Source organism: Pelecanus crispus, chromosome 15 (genome assembly GCF_030463565.1).
Source record: "Pelecanus crispus isolate bPelCri1 chromosome 15, bPelCri1.pri, whole genome shotgun sequence".
Lineage (NCBI taxonomy): Eukaryota > Metazoa > Chordata > Aves > Pelecaniformes > Pelecanidae > Pelecanus > Pelecanus crispus.
The window spans coordinates 5,238,963-5,255,368 of NC_134657.1; the positions used below are offsets into that span (position 1 = coordinate 5,238,963).

Here is a 16,406-nt window from a genome sequence, read left to right on the forward strand (position 1 = left end):
AAGTCTAATTACATGGTAAGAAAGAAAATGGTAAAGGGCACGACACCTGCTGTGTCGCATCTGGGAGGTCACTCACTGCAAAGGGAGAAAAAGAGGAAAATTCCTCTTTAAATATCCAAGTATGGAGTTGAAAGGTGGTCAAGTATTAAAAAAGCAGTCCTCACCTAGCTGGTTGTGATGCCTTTTTATAGAACTTAGGCATTTTATCTCAATTTAATTAGGTATCATTTTTGAAAGTCAGGTCTCCTTGGGTAATGCAGAATTAACTTACTTAAAAATGTACTTAAGTGGAATTCTACTGCAATGTTCTACCTCTGAATCCCGTTTAAAAAATTACCGTACATTCCCTTACAGGAAAGGGAGCATTCTTACTCCTTTTATACGTTTCTGACCAATACCATATAACCCTGCAAAACAGCAGAAACTGATCCAATTCCCTGCAAGCGTGTAGGCGTTTAAAACCAGCATTTAGACATTCCTTTTCAAGAAAATATTCACATAATGAAGGTCCTCAGCACAAGGAAAGTGTTCTTGAGCATTATTATATCAGAAAAGTAAGAGCGAGCAGTACTGTGAAGAATTTCTTACATTTATTAGTGCAAACAAGTAGAGCTGGTTCCTCAAATCACTGAGCTATGCTACGTAAAATTGGGAAGCCTGTTGAAATAGAGGAAAGAGGGTAGGTTTAAGCTAAGTGATAACGAAAAGGAAGACAGCTACAGCATAGCGCAGCGCTCCTGGGGATTGTTAGAGTCAATCTGTTGCTGGCTAAAGCAGCCTTGTCAGCCTGCTATTAACAGCATTAGGCTGTCCTTGCTGCCAGCAGGGAACAGCACCATTTACATGTCAGCTATTACATAAGTGTAAATTGTGATATAATAGAATCAATTGTACTGAATTGTACTGCTGTAACATCAGAACTTGCCCTAGTCATTTCTCTAGTCACATGGCTAGAGGGCAAGTAAAGACCAGCGATACAATCTTATAACTTCAAATTTTCCAAGAAAAGTACATTTTGCAACTTCTGTGTTAAGTTAGCCGTTCCTGGGATGAGCAATAGCTCAAAGCCATTCAGATTCTGCAGATTTACATGTTAATGTCAGAAACTACCAATTGATTAAATTACCTCTGTGACCTCTAATAGAAAGTCTCTGTATTGTAATAAGGTTACAGTCGGATTGAAAAAGGTAAATGACATGTTGGGGGCGGGGGAGGGAATCACAAAAACTGCAGGTGGTATTAAATTAAACTACGAATTGTCACACAACAGATATGCTTTTGTGGGAGATTTATTCTTAATCTGATACTAGCCTCAGCTTTCCTTTCCAGTTACTCCCATGTCCACTATCCGCTGAAAGACAAGGTTTTGATTCACTTTTGTACCCAGAAGACAGCAATATAATGGTACTTCCAGTTGCTTGTGTTAAAATGCATTTCATTATTCTGCCCATGAACGCTGAATTTGGGAGAGTGTTTGTCCGAATTCACACCATTGAAATACTTGATACTAGTTCTCCAGATACAATTCTTTTAGCCACTTAATGTTAGGCTTTGTCTTCTGCATTGAAACATTTTCAAGTGATAAATGGATCCCATAATTAGACAAAATAGTTCAGTAATGCTCTTTGCTATTTATATTCTGCAGGTCAAAGTCTGATATGATGGCAGAATAAATATAAATTCAGATTCTCAAGTGCATTGTCTTATTAATTCATCCTATACCAAATGTAAATATTTCTATTTCCTCCTGTCAGACAAGGTTAAGAGATTATCCTGAATTTGTTCAAACAAGCCTTTCAATGGAATAAAAAAAAAAAAAAAAAAAAGGATTTTCATTTTATACTTGTGTTAAAAAGAGCTAGTTCCATACCGATTTTCTGGTAAAACATTTAAATTCACAACCCTTTTTGGTATCAGTTAGAACACTTCAAATGTGAAATACCAAGAACCAGTAGAGAATAGCAGACCTCAAGGCCTGTACAGGATACACTTAAGCAAGCAGCTTTTTTTAATTTGAGGACAGATTATTTCTCCCTGTGCTTGTCTCGTTTTATAAGACTACTCATTGTTTCCACAGCATCCTATTCACAAAAGGTGGTGATGTGTCTCATTTGTAGTAGCTGAAGAAAATTAGAAGAAAGCATTTCTTCCATCTTTCCAATACATTCATAGTCGGTCAATAAAACTAAAAGCTGTATGATGTTAACTTACAGAAAAAAAAAGCCGTAATAGGAAACCATAGCAGTTTAATTATCCTCCAGTAAAGACAAATATACACTACTGAACAGTTGTCCTCCATCAAAGTATAAATTCTGGGATGTTTCTAGAGAGTTCATGCTATAATCCTTAATAATGAGGTGATGGTGGAACATTTAAGAGTTTTGCTTCATGTAGAAAATAATTACCTCTTTACTAAAAAAGAAAACACACCTTGAAAGTTATAGCTCACTGCATACCTTCATAACATGCTCAGAAACCAAGATGGATTTGGATGCTGAATGACAGCTTGCAGATAAAAGCATAGCAGACTTTGTTCTGTGACTTTTGAAGAGGGAAGAGGAGGGCAATTTGAATTTGTGGAAGGAGTGAAGGTGAAGGAACTATAAAACCAGCCAAACAAGAAGCTTCTCTGTTCCAGCAGTCCACGCAGACACAAACTTTGGAGTCTTCCTCCCACCCTTGGGGAAAACACACACACTGGGGGGGGGGGGGGGGGAACACCAAAAAAACCAAACCAAACCAACCCAAAAAAACCCCCACAAACCACTACACCTTCACATTTTTCACATTTTAATTGAGAATTACTCGCACATCTCAAAGGCCAGCACTGGATTATATATAACCCAACCAAAATTCTGCCTGGAGTCTGTCACCAACTGTCATGCAGCTCTGAATAGGTGTAAGAGTCACCCACTTGGGAACGCTCATTAGTTTGAAGTATTACTGGTATCTCTGTGCACAGAAATTTTTCAGGTAATTTATTAAGTTATCTCCAGATCCTAAATCACTATCAGCAAACCTGAACAAAGCCACCCAATCATTTGTATTTTTTATACTTTCACTGATGCGCTTCAAGAAAGACAAAGGAAACATTTTGTGCGAGTGTGTATCATTTATTGTAGTTCAAGAGAGTCAGGAATTGAACAGAAGACACAGCGAAAAAACAAATAAAAGAAAAAACAACCTTTTTTTCAGACTTAATTTTAAAACACTGTGGTTTCAAATCCTTTTTAAAAAGGAAATTCAAGTATCATATGCAGGGGGCAGTAATACAAAAATGTTTGTGAATTTTTTTTTTTTTAATTTTTTTAAAAATGTAATTCTACATTTCCTGCACCCTTTCTGCTTTGGTAAGGCCAAGCCATGGATACAAATTGGTACGCAACATAAAAAGTGACCCCTGCCCCAAACTGCAGCCTCCAAGAATAAAAGGATCTGCTCTCCGCGGACAAGCTCTAATGGCTCAGAACTGTCATTTAGCATTTATCATATCTGCAGCATTAAAAGAATGGATTTTATTTTTTAAAAAGTCACTGAAATCCTGGTATTCCTAAGCATCTCATTCATGGCAGCTGTTTTAACATATTCCTATCTCAAGGCTTTTCAAAAATACCAGAGCATCTAGAGCAACAAAAAGAAAAGGGACATTTCAAAGAATGGAAATTAAAATCCATATGTGAACTCTTTGCTTTTTGGAAATTATCCTTGTGTCTAACACCAATTAAAAACCAAATATGCAAATGTGTAATATAAAAATACGATCCCAAGATTAACACTTTGTTGCAGGCACAGTTATCGCACAGAATATGTTCTTTTGAGGGCAGGGGAATGATTTTGATTTTCACAGGGATTTTTTTTTTTTTTTTCATTACAAAAAAAAAAAACCGACAGCAGTGCAGGTTTGATGGGTGGAAGAGGAAGAAGGGAGGGAAAGAGGAAAAAGTTACTTTAGCAGCAAAAATGTCCAAGGTTCTAACCACAATCAAATTAACGGATATCTGGCTGTAAAAAATAAGGTTGAAGGGATGCTGCCCTGATCCATTCATCTTTGCTAAAATAATTCAGCTGTAAAAACTCCAAAATGTGACATATTGAAGGACAGTTTTGTAACATAAGCAACTTCCTAGCTTGTCCTCCATGTTATTGACCATCGTTATCACTTAAATATATGTACAAGAATTAAGCCGCTCCTCATCCACATGCTTCTGGTCACTACTGCAAGTCAGTGCCAGTGGGCGTGCTAATCCCATCACCAGCTTTCAAAGTGTATCTGCTCCACTATTACCAGAACAGCCCACGCCCTGCTCCTCCCATTGGTGTTGGCGTGCACTGCAAGGGAATTTTTAATGGTCAGCATTCTGCTTGTCTCTCATCCAGGCTTGAATTTGCTCTTTAAGTTCTGGCACTAATAAGGTAAAGAAGAGGAAAAAAAAGAATGATTAACTTAGCAGTTAAATTGTTTAGTAATAATACTGTAAGAATGCTCCTCATGACCAATAGCAATTTCTTTTCTAGAAACCTGATCCAGAATATCTACTATTTTCTTCTCTATCAATGTATTTTCTGCACGGCTTTAAGTAATCAAATTACTCATTTACCTACCATAATAGTATCCTTTGGCCCAGCAGTTATAAAGGCAAGGGTGTGGTTTTTTTTTTCCCCCAGAAAAAGGGAAAACAGAAGGAACGAACTTTTCTGGGCAAGCTGAGATGAAAGAACTGTTACCTCTACTGAAGCCCCAACACTGTCTTCTGAAAGTATACAGAACTAACCGCACACAAATTCCTTCCCCCGTCAACAGTTCCACTGCTAACTGTTAAAGCGATACCTGGTTCCAGCATATTTTCTGTCAGCGTCTGACGATTGAAAGGATCCGTGGATGAGTTCAACAGATGCCTCAGGATGATTGACCTGTCCATAATAGTTCCAGATGGCAGCCTCACAGGATCAGTCATCAGAGTGTCCATAAGTGGATCTGAGGGCACAAGCGTCTCCTCATTAAATTGAGGACAATGGCTACAAATGTTATCTGCACACAAAACCACAGTGCGGAACTGATACTCAGGGTCCCCAATCAGGTATATTGCTGAAGTTACAGAAAATGGTTAAAATTAGCAATGGACTTCAGCCTTTATAGTGCTTTTCCCTTTCTGAATTGGGACTAAGCATTAGCTATTTTCAGATTTTGGTGGATTTTTTTTGGTTGGTTGGGTTTTTTTACTGTTTTAAAAGTACATGTAAGTAAAACATGGATAGGACTGGACAGTACAATCCCAGGGAAAACAAAGAAACTCTTTGCTCTATTTACTTGACACAGAGCAGGATGCAAGGCTTCATAAACAATACATAGTTTCTATTAATATATACATATTTAGACTCATATTTGTAACAAAACAAATCCCTCTTCTCCTAAAAAGTCAGTATTTAGAAAACTCAACTTGCCTCTGAATTCATCCGGAGCATCACTGTAATCAATTTCTGCACGGGCATTCTTGGCAACAATTTCCTCCACTTTCTCTGCCAGCAGTTTGAATTTCTCTATTGCTATGGTTGACTTGATGCCAGCCTTTCTCATCTTTGAGATCACCTCCTCAAAGAGCTCTTTACTGTAGGACCTCTACAAGCAAAACACAAGACGACAACTTTGCTGAGCTGTAGTATCCTAACATGCCATAAAAATTCTAAAGATCTTTTAATGCATTTTTAAAGCTTCAGGAGGAAGGATCAATGAAACCGCAACATTTTGTCAGACAGAAAAGTAGTACGAAGATAAGATTTCATCTAGCACCAAGATGTCAACTGTGGGGTAGACTCCTGCTTCTTTACTGGTCATCACTACTGTAGAACTGTTCAGGACCAAAAAAAACCAGGCAACATCACCTAATCAAAATGAGTAAGACACTCAGAGAGGCTGACTATAATTATTTGGACTGTTCCTTAGACAAAACATCTGTCTTGCCACTCCTGTCTGTATTCTTATTCTCACAAGTCTTGCCTGAAATACAGCATAAAATAAAAAGTTTTTTTGATTTAGAATCATAGAATTATAGAATCATTTCGGTTGGAAGAGACTTTTAAGATCATCCAGTTCTCTGATAACACGCAAGAAGTAATTCTTTCTCCTAACCCAAAACCAAACAAAACACCCACCCCATGATGTTGCAAAAGTGGTAAGGCTGTTAGCTCAGAGGGAGCTAATACTTGCTGGGAACTTGCCAACCGGTGCAGTAGGAACCGCGCAGCTACACAGTACAACATTCAGAGAGCCCAAATGCATATCCTATAGTTTCAACTGAAACAAGCATTGCTTTCATGTAAAAAAAAAAAAAGTTAAGGCAAGGACTTTTGAAAGCTGCTTATGTTCTAATCACTGTTTTCTTTGAAGTTCACAATACCATGTTTTGATATAAGCCTCTTAATAAAAATTGTTATTTACCCTGCAGTGCAAGGCTGAATTAAGTGACAAAACAAAACACACTAAGTCTCTCAGATTTCTATTTTCCTTGGGGATTTTAAAATGTTCAGCACAGCCCTACTTCTTTCATCTACACTATGTCACACCAAGAAATACCATTCACTACTTAGGACACACAGTGCCCACCCAAACTCCTTTCTAGTCCACAGAGGAGAACAGAACTATGGCAATATGCCCAGGGCTTTATAAACGTTTTCAGATTCTTTCTAATACGTGCTAGGATTTGCAAACAGGAGATGTATGAAAATGCTTTAGAGAGACCCTGCCATGATCAAGCAACTTTTTGTTTGTTTTGTTTTTTTCTCCTAATACCAGTAGTCATTAACCAACTGTGCATTTCCTTGGTGTTTCTTTCCTGTCATTGACAGTTTCCAAGACACTAGTCACTCCCCCCCCCCCCCCCCCCCTTTTTATGAAGGGCTACTTTGTTAATTAAGCTTTATTCCAGTTCCCACACCAGCAGGCTTCTTTTTAATCCCTACGTCATTGCTGTGCATTTTGCTGTGGCTAGCATCGATGAATGAATGATGGATAACATTCTCACTCTCATATATACTGAACAGCATAAAAAATACACTGCATGCTCATTATAGACATGCAAACACATGAGGTCTGTTTCAGAAGTGTTACCGATATCTGCAATTATCAGAACTTAAATAATTGCAGAAAAAAAGATCATGAGTTACTCCAATACCTCTGCTTCACTAGACATGCAAATACGGCTTCACGTATTGTAAACCAACTTCCACTAGAATTTCAAGTAGCCATTGAGAACACTTTTTTCCTCTAGACTTTGAAAAGTTTGTCTTTTAAGAGACACAGGCATGGAGAAATGCGATTCAGTGGTCTGACAACTTCACAAGAACAGAGGTGAGCGATAGCTTATCTACCTTAAGAATTAACATTCTGCTCTGAAGACTACCATCAGAAGTTCAAAGGTGTCTCATGTATGTTGTATTTTGTCAGTTTATTACAGAGCCATTTAACAAAGTGATATAAAAGGGAATACAATTTGGAAACTGTTAGTGTAGAGAACGAACTTTGGATTGTCAAATGAGGTGCTCATTCTCGGTCCCAGCTCTGCCTGTTTCATGTGTTCTTGATGAGGAAGGGGGGAGGGAATCCAAACTCTTTGAATGCTTCAGTTTTCCCACTCAGAAAATTAGGACAAAGTACCTCCGCTAATTTACAATGAGGCTGTAGGTAATAAGCAACTAATGCTCAGGAAATTTCCTATGTGTGTGAAGTGCTACAGATGTTTATGTGTGTCTGTAGGTTTGCAGAACACTTTGAACACACACCCATCTACAAAGAGCAGACAGAATATGAACAGAGATGATCTGCTGAAAGAAAACAAGTTGCAAGCATGTATGATGGAAACTGGGTGGCAGCATGCAAGTGAGATGAAACTCTTCTGGAGTATTCTGCAAAGTCCTGTTCGTCCACAGTGCTTTTGCCCTTCCTCCTCATCTTTTTGGAGCTCACCTGATCATCAGCAATTGCTTTAGCAAAGCGAGCACAATCTAGCTGTAGATAAATGTCAGTCAGTTGGTCCAACAGCTTCTTTGGTTCAAACCCGTATTTCTCAGGGTTTTCAACTTTCAGGTCACGGCACTTGGGGCCACACAGTTGCTGTAAGTTAAAGTTCAGCATAGCAGCCAATCGCGGTCCAAGTTCCTACAAGACCAAAGTAACATACTGATGACAGCGTGAAGGCAGTGATAAAGAAAATTATCACTAGATTTGCATACAGCAAGATCAGGAATTATTAACTAACAAAATTATCATTTTGTAGGCTTGCTTGCAGGAAGTCTCTTTTCTTTATGCATGCTTTCCATTAAAAAAATGTAATGCAGACAGCTTCCATCTGGAAGGATCACACCATCTCAGTGACTCAGGTAATGCTCTTAACATCAAATAACTTCAACAGCAATTAGATTTCAGTGAGTTGGAGAAAGGGGAGGAGAGTGGAGACAAAGAACTACCGAACATTTCCAGGTTATTATCCAACAATAGAGACATTAGAGAAGCTAGAAACCAAGTTAAATCTGAGCAGGACTTACAGGTCTGAGAAAAGGCTTTTGAACCTGCTTCGTAAGGATATGGAACATATCAACAGTTTCTGTTGCCAGGGCAAGATATGAACGAGACACGCGCTCATCCTGAGCTAGCTGTGACTGCCGAGCCTGTTGCTGATCCTAGAAAATAAACATTCAGTGGTTACAAGCCCACAGAATTTCCTACATCACCACCCATCAAAACCTTAACAGCCATAATGCTAACATGATGTAGACCGACAAAAGAACAGACTGCAATTCAAATCCAGATGTGATACATTTTTCACTTTAAGGTACAGCTCACTTTTACTACCCAATACTGAAGTCTGCACCAATTTTCCAGAATTCTGCAACTCACAAAAAATGAATGTAAATGGTATCACAAGACTCCACGGTTATTGAGTCTGTTTACATCCTGTAACTGCTCCTCACAGCTGCAGAACTGGGTTATGCTTCCTTTCCATCCAAATGCCAATACTTCAAAACCAGCTTGGGATCTGAGAGTCAAGTGAGGTGTTCTCTAATTTATGCACCATCGTAAGTAATAAACACTCCACACTGGAACAATCTGTAGATGATGTACCAGCTCATTTTGTCACTACAGTAATGGCTTTACCTTGCTAGTAGGCACAAACAGGAAGAGAGGCTTCAGAAGAGCAAACCAGAGTAAGTCTAACAAACACGATTTTTATAGCTTTTCTTTTCAAACCCTTTTTTGTTTTGTTTTAAAATAAAAAAAAAAATCAATAACCTTAAAATAGAGATACCTGACATTGGTGGGTCAACACACACAATTATTGTTTAATCAGGCTGATGCATAGGACTCTAATTGCCTGCATTGAATCTACCCAGGATCAATGCATTAACAAAATAAAAGCTTCTATTCCTTGAAGTCAATTCAACTGGCGAGCATCTTCCAAAACCTCCTTCAAGAAGGTTAAAGTCTTAGTTTCTCCACTTAGAATTAAGTGCACAGTAATTTAAAACTTTATACTATTTCCACTTCACACCACACTCTTTGCCAGCCACAGCATAACTACGCAGAATGATGTTTTTTGCAGAATGTCATCCAGAGTGACCACGGCCATACTGGCAGCAAGAAAAAGCATCGAGAACTGCTTCTCATGAGCAGCTCTTTGGTGCTGCCCCTTATTAAAAAGTTTTTTTAATGGTCTTGTATTAAAAAATTAAAAATAAGTAAAGGGCACTTTGAAAAACAGCTCTGTTCACCCTGGGCAGCAGGTCCCATTGTTCTTTATTCTTCATCTCCTCTTGCACTTCATGGATACGTTTTAGGGACTCCAGACTCTCATCCAGCAAGAAAGTTGTGTCATTTATCAGCATGTTGATGTAGCGAACAAACTGCTTCCCAGAGCTGAAAACATTGAAACACAGTTATCACGGCAGAGTAGATGGGTGTGCAGCCCAGACTGCAACCCCAGCAACACTCCTTCTGCACTGTATATTTTGAATAATGATCCCATTCCCCAAGCCAAGTTGATTGCGGTGTCCAGAGCTCAGTTTTAGAAACACTCCAGTTCTACTGGAAGGGGCTGCCATTTAGAACACACAATGGAAAGCAGCATCACCCATTCCCAATGGTAATAAACTCCTCAGGTCATTGCCTGAGCAGCTTGCATGATAGTAACCAGCATTATACACAATTTCTTACTCACTTGAACTCTTCCATAAATGTACCGTGGTGAGCTATATTCTGCCAGAGGCTTTTGAAAATGGTGCTGATGTGGTAGCGGATGGTAAACTTGTCATAGAATTCACTGGTGGCTCCAGTATGTTCAACATCTGAAAAAGAAAACAGAGCCCAGAACCGAAATCAAAACTCTTTCCCACCAGGATCCACCTGCAACACACTACATCTATCCCCTGCTGTCTCCAATGTGATAAGCTGCAAGCACCAAGCTTTAAGAAATGAAATTCAATTCCCATTCAGAAGTCTCCATCTCAATCCCTATTGTAAGAAGCAGCACTGTCCATTTTCTAATCCAGAACCAACCTCATTTCTGAGGAAAAACCCTCAGAAAACAAAACTTTCTGTTCTATTCAACTCCACTCTGCTCTTCGTCCCACAGTCTAAAATTTCACTAATAAGACGACTCTGGGAACAATGCAAAAACAGTTGTTTCTATGGGTGCAAAGCCCTTTTGAAGCATCCAAATCTACAGGACTAACAAAATGGCAGACAGAGGTTTTAAAATCCCAATACTCCCTTACAAAACAAATAAAAAACTTCCAGTTTGGAACCTAAACACCACAAAACCAATTGTCACATCAATCTACACGCCTAGAGTTGTCAGTGCACAGCAGCCTGTGTAAAGACTAGAATTCTCAAGGTTCCAACTAACGCTATTTCCCCTATTCCCAAGCAACAAAGCCTCACCTTTACAAGCACCAAGATCTACTTGGTTTTTTGGTTTTGTTTTTTTAAAAGGTTACAACTACCACAACCTTTTGCCTTGTAATACTCATTGCTTACCGTACACTCAGTGAACTATAGATGAAGCATTTACCTGTGTAAAACTTCATCAAGGAGGGGACTAACAATTTAGTGGAGAGAGGATGATTCTCAATCATTTCAAAGAACTTTTGTGTCCGGGGCTGAACAGCTGGATTTGTCATGAACATCACTTCCACCAGCTTGGCTACTAAATAAGGGTTTCGGATGTAGTTCTGGTTGCACAGCATCACAACAAGGAACATCACTATGTCCTGAGTACAGGGCTCATAAAGCACCTGAGGAGCATATCTGGAAAGAGGGAGATAAGAAAGCAAAATGAAAAACCCCAACCCTGTATTGTCTACAGAAGATTTATCATACAGATCAAGTGAGGTCAGATCACTCATTAAGCAACAAGAAAAGTTTAGTCATTTTATCATAATTCCCCATCTTTTGCTACAGAAACTAGATTCTTACTCCTCCAAGAGGTCTTGCCAGCTGTTCACTGGAAACCAAATTTTAGCCTGAAACACTGTAATATTCTTTTGTTGCACATAATAGCAAATTTGCTATGAAGTACCACTGTAACAGCACCTCAGGAAGGCAAAAGCAAACACCATCTCATCACACAACACTGCGAAGTCTGAATTTGAAGGTACTTTTTCCGGAAGAAAGTGACCAGCTTCAGAACTCCAGGATTACATCTGAATAGTATTCATGCCCATCTAAACTGCTAAGACTATACAAATGCATTTCATCCCAGCTAATTTATAAATGGGGGAATTTTTTTATTTATTAAGCTATGACTTTTTAAAAATCTTATTCTAGTGATGATTTAACATATCATGAGATCAAAAGGACTCACAACTCCAAACCATAAAGTAAGTTTTTTTTTTTGGGAGGAAACCAAAAAACCTTCAACTTTCTTCCAAGAAAAAAATGAGGTTAGAAGGGACTCTGGAGCTCATCTAGGCATTATATCTGCAGCAATGCCTGCCAATGCCATAATCTTACGTCTGTTGTTAAAAAAACAGAACATTAACTACAGAATAGCTAGAAAACTACTTTCACACCCTAAATTTATGTGCACACCACCCATTACAGGGGTAAATGGTAGTACGAATTTCCTTTAGATATAACTTTACTTACTGTACAATAAAAAATAAAAATTCAGCAACATCTTCCACGTAAAACTCTGGCAATGCTGCAAATACCTTCGGAACCTCAGGAGTTAAAGGCAATTTTACGCTGTAGAATAAAAGAGACAAACAGGACAGTAAAATAGCAGGGTTAAATAGAAAGTATCACGAGCTCTCCTATGGAATTCTCCTATGGGAACACTTTACAAAAGTTCTAACACTGACTTTTTAAAAATACCTGTCAGTACTTCAAGCGTACTAAACATACCCAAGGGTTGCTCCCACCCCCACAACTGAACCTTAAACTATAAATAAGACATATATTCCATGCAAGAATTTACATCACTGACATAAAGAAAGTAACAATCGTGTAAGAATGCAGACACTGTAGAAAAAAAAATTAAAATTCTAGAACTGCTAAATTCACTAAACAATCTAACATGATCTGAAATATCTTTGATACAATTTTCACAGATAATCCCGACACTCACTTGGGATAGGCAGGGTCAAGAATGCGAAGCATCAGCTGAATCACCATGCCATAGAAATTCAGACATCTCCTGAGAAAGTTTTCATCCAGCAAACCAGCATCTGCACAAGCCTTGCACCTCACCAGTTTCTGCAGAATATACATACAAAAACTAATCCAGGGCAAAACAACATAAAAGGAGGGTCAAGCCTATCTAAGCTAATCAATATATCTGTGAATTATGATAATTCTACAATGGTATCTTCTTAAAATATGCTTATTTGAAGAACAGCACACTTAAGCCCCAACATATCAAGAAAAACACACACATAATTAATTCAGAGTTGCAGGGACAGAGGAGACTTTTACAAGCTTTATGGGAACAATGAAAGAAATAACAGAGGTATCAAAGTGGGAAAATGTGCAATTAAAGTAATTTTGGTGATACAGCTCAAAAAATTTGCATCATTTTATACTAGGAAGACCTAAGTGGGACAGACCTTCAAACGAGAGGACCCCAACATACTAATCGTTGCAAGAATTCTACGTGAGAATAGGTACTCGAAAGTTCCATCTCGATCTTGGGCATGGACTGTGCATGCACAACAACTACCCCTGAATAAATCGCAATCCCTTTGCTGTTCTCTCTCCAATAAAAACCAGTATTTTCTTCTTTCTGAGGAACACTGGCTAAGTTAGTCGTGGTGTTACTTTGAATTTTAAATTCACCATTAATGTTATAGTGTATCATCACCACCACCTAGTGCAGTACTCGCATGGTTCATAGATTCAAATCCACCATTTTCACAAAGCATCAGTGGGAAGTTTCATTTAAACATTAGGACACAAAGTAAACATACAGACAGGCTGACAAAGGCATTTAGTTGAGAACTGAATCACTTACAAACCTTAAGCTGTGTCTTGCAACGTTTCAGCATTTCTCGATGCCTGGTAGCAAGAGGAGAATCCTTCCATTGACTTTCATTGTTTTTCAAATCTTCAACAGTCCTGAAAACCATATGCAGTAATTGATTATCATGACAGAGGGAATATGTACTGCCATAGAGCGGTCAAGCATTGGAACAGGCTGCCCAGAGAGGTGGGGGAGTCCCCATCCCTGGAGATGTTCAAAAAACGGGCAGATGTGGCACTTTGGGACATGGTTTAGTGGGCATGGGGGTGTTGGGGTGACAGTTGGATTGATGATCTTAGAGATCCTTTCCAACCTTAATGATTCTGTTCTTGTTCTACTTTCATTAAAAATTAATCCAGCCACCAAGGCAGGAGTTGTGAAATTAATTATTACTCTACCCTTAACTGGTTTAGTGGCAGACTGGGCAGTGTTAGGTTAATGGTTGGACTGGATGATCTTAAAGGTCTTTTCCAACCTAAACGATTCTATGATTCTATACTTACCTGCTAAATACTGAGGAAATATTGAGAAGAAAAAGTAGGGGAAAAAGCTAATAATTTTCATAGAAGTTACCCATCATCATAACAAGAAAAAGAAATTGCTTTCATAAATGCAGACTGAACATCTGCACAGTGTGCATTCAAAAGCACTACGTACACTAGCTCCAACATACATGCCTGTCAGACAAATCAGAACAGTGCAAAAAAAAAAAAAAAAAGGATGAAACACAGAAGGGATCTATCCTGCCTGACAAACTAATTTTATCCACTGTATTAAAAAAAAAAAAAAAAAAAAAAAAAAAGGTATTTGCCTTTCTTCACACTAAAGTCTACAGTCACTCTAAAGGAAGGTTAAAAGGATGTCATTAAAATTAACCCTAACACAAAGAAGGGCTGGTCCAGTTAACAGCAACATATTTAGAGATCTCATTAATCTTCTAATAGCAGAAAGGAAAATGGAAAACAAATCAGCTAAGGAAGAAAAAGGTGGCTGACAACAGGATTGTTAGAAACACCTTCCTTTTCCCAAGAAAGGTACAAGTCTACATCCTGTGTATCTTCCCACTTTCCACTGCTGTAAATTATTTTTTGCAGTTTTGTTCCACCCTTTTTATGCTCCACTCTCCATAAAATTCTGGTTTGCAGAGGAGTACAGTACATAAATAGTCTATAGGCTCCCTGCCAGCATAAGGACCAGTAAATTAAGGTGGTTGATATTACCTCCCCCCCCTTACCCACCCTCTCACTCTGCCCCACAGATGAGAGAACTTAAACATACATTACACACACCATTTACATTAAAAAAATCCTATGTATTCCCATATCTTAATCCTTTTTAGGAAGGGCAGCCGATTAGAACAAAACTCAGTATACTGAACAATATGAACACGGTCCCTTTTCATTCCCCCCTCTAAACATGAATTCTTTTCCACATCAATCTCTGCCTATGGCAGAAAAACATCCAGTCTAAATTTCTTTATTACCAACATCTAATTACGTTGCCCAGTGTTGCAAGCAACTAAGCAATTCATGGAAAAAGCTGAACAAAAAGCTCCTACTGATGTCAGTAAAAGCCAAGAGCTCTTCACTCTGCACCGTTAGACGGAGATTGCTGCATAAGCAACTCCTTCCCAACAATTCTAAATAAGGAAAAAGAAGCAATTCCTTTTTCAAGCCAAACGTATGGCTTGTTTACAAGTAATCCACAGGCTGTTTTATATGAAAATACTTTTTTCTTTAAGATATACTGACTCTTCCTGCTCCATTTCTCTGCAGCTTCCCAGGTTCTTGGCCTGCATGTGCTTTAAAAACTAGAAATTAAATCACTATGAATGCAGTCCACAAATCCTGTAATGAACTCATGGTATTACTGCCAAAGAACATTTACCAAAATGCAATGAGTGCAATTATAAACAATGGAAAATACTGATTATACAAAAATCTGTTCTAATTTTAACATAGTTTTCTTTGAGGTTTAGCAACTATAAAAAAGTCTATTTGAATTTATGCCAAGAGAAATAGAAAACAGCAGTACCTTCACATCAATATCATAATTTTTATTTATAATTTTTAAAATGTTAAACCACATGCTGAATTACATGTACATCAACAGTATTAAGAGTTTACTGCTGAAGACCTCCTTCTCCCCCACCGTGAGTATGACAGAAGCCAAGGGGAAAAAGGTAAATATCTTCTGGGACATACAAAACAGCTCAGACACAACTAACAATGTCTTGTTTCTGAAATCACAAGTCATCTACAATGACTTGATTATCAGACATGTAACTTCATATGCATTCCTACAGTTATGTCAAAGAGCCAGAGGCACTTATGTCCACACACCATCAAACACACCACAGGTTAAGTTATAATAAACAGCGTTACGTAATGTCATGAATCCTAAAATGCTGTGAAAATAGTTCAATTATCTTTTAAAGAGAATGGTCTTCTCACCAATGAGCTGCCTTGTGTAACCAGTATCTTCCATCTCACTACTATCTGAATTCCTGATTCAAGCCACAGTCCCTGAACATAAGCAAAAATCCGTAAGGGCCAAAAGCAGCAGACTGACAAATAGTTAAGCTGATATGCACTCAGCAACAGTTTTACCCAAATTGTCATTCTAATTTCCATTAAGGTTATAGGACTTGCCATCACGGCAAGACGATGACATTGCTATGATGGTAGGACTCTCAGATACACTAGATAATTAACAACAACTAACCTGTTGAGTTCCCTGATGGCCCGCAGTCTACGTATGTACCGACGGCAGCTTGGCAGGATTGAGAGATGATGGGCATGCAGAGTTAGGAAGAAACATTCTGTTGGGAATTTCGGCTCAGAAAATGGAGACGGATCCCTGTCTAGAAAACAAACAAACAAATTAAAAAAATTAACT

The 16,406-nt window shown here is 38.4% G+C and overlaps 1 protein-coding gene across 5 annotated transcripts in view; it reads right to left on the reverse strand.

Moving 5' to 3' along the window:
• Nucleotides 1-3,872: 3,872 nt before the first annotated feature.
• UBE4B (ubiquitination factor E4B) overlaps nucleotides 3,873-16,406 on the reverse strand; it is a 42,298-nt gene continuing 29,764 nt past the window's right edge. For 4 of the 5 annotated variants that reach the window (XM_075721476.1, XM_075721473.1, XM_075721472.1 and 1 more), the window contains 12 exons: nucleotides 16,233-16,371; nucleotides 13,504-13,603; nucleotides 12,618-12,745; nucleotides 12,137-12,235; nucleotides 11,061-11,296; nucleotides 10,209-10,335; nucleotides 9,763-9,907; nucleotides 8,539-8,673; nucleotides 7,961-8,152; nucleotides 5,443-5,617; nucleotides 4,829-4,975; nucleotides 3,873-4,405 (listed from right to left, as the gene is read on the reverse strand). In XM_075721476.1, the coding sequence (XP_075577591.1) occupies nucleotides 4,344-4,405; nucleotides 4,829-4,975; nucleotides 5,443-5,617; nucleotides 7,961-8,152; nucleotides 8,539-8,673; nucleotides 9,763-9,907; nucleotides 10,209-10,335; nucleotides 11,061-11,296; nucleotides 12,137-12,235; nucleotides 12,618-12,745; nucleotides 13,504-13,603; nucleotides 16,233-16,371 (1,685 nt within the window). In that variant the 3' untranslated portion in view covers nucleotides 3,873-4,343. The remainder of the gene's footprint in view (nucleotides 4,406-4,828; nucleotides 4,976-5,442; nucleotides 5,618-7,960; nucleotides 8,153-8,538; nucleotides 8,674-9,762; nucleotides 9,908-10,208; nucleotides 10,336-11,060; nucleotides 11,297-12,136; nucleotides 12,236-12,617; nucleotides 12,746-13,503; nucleotides 13,604-16,232; nucleotides 16,372-16,406) is intronic. The other variant, XM_075721474.1, reaches the window with a different exon arrangement.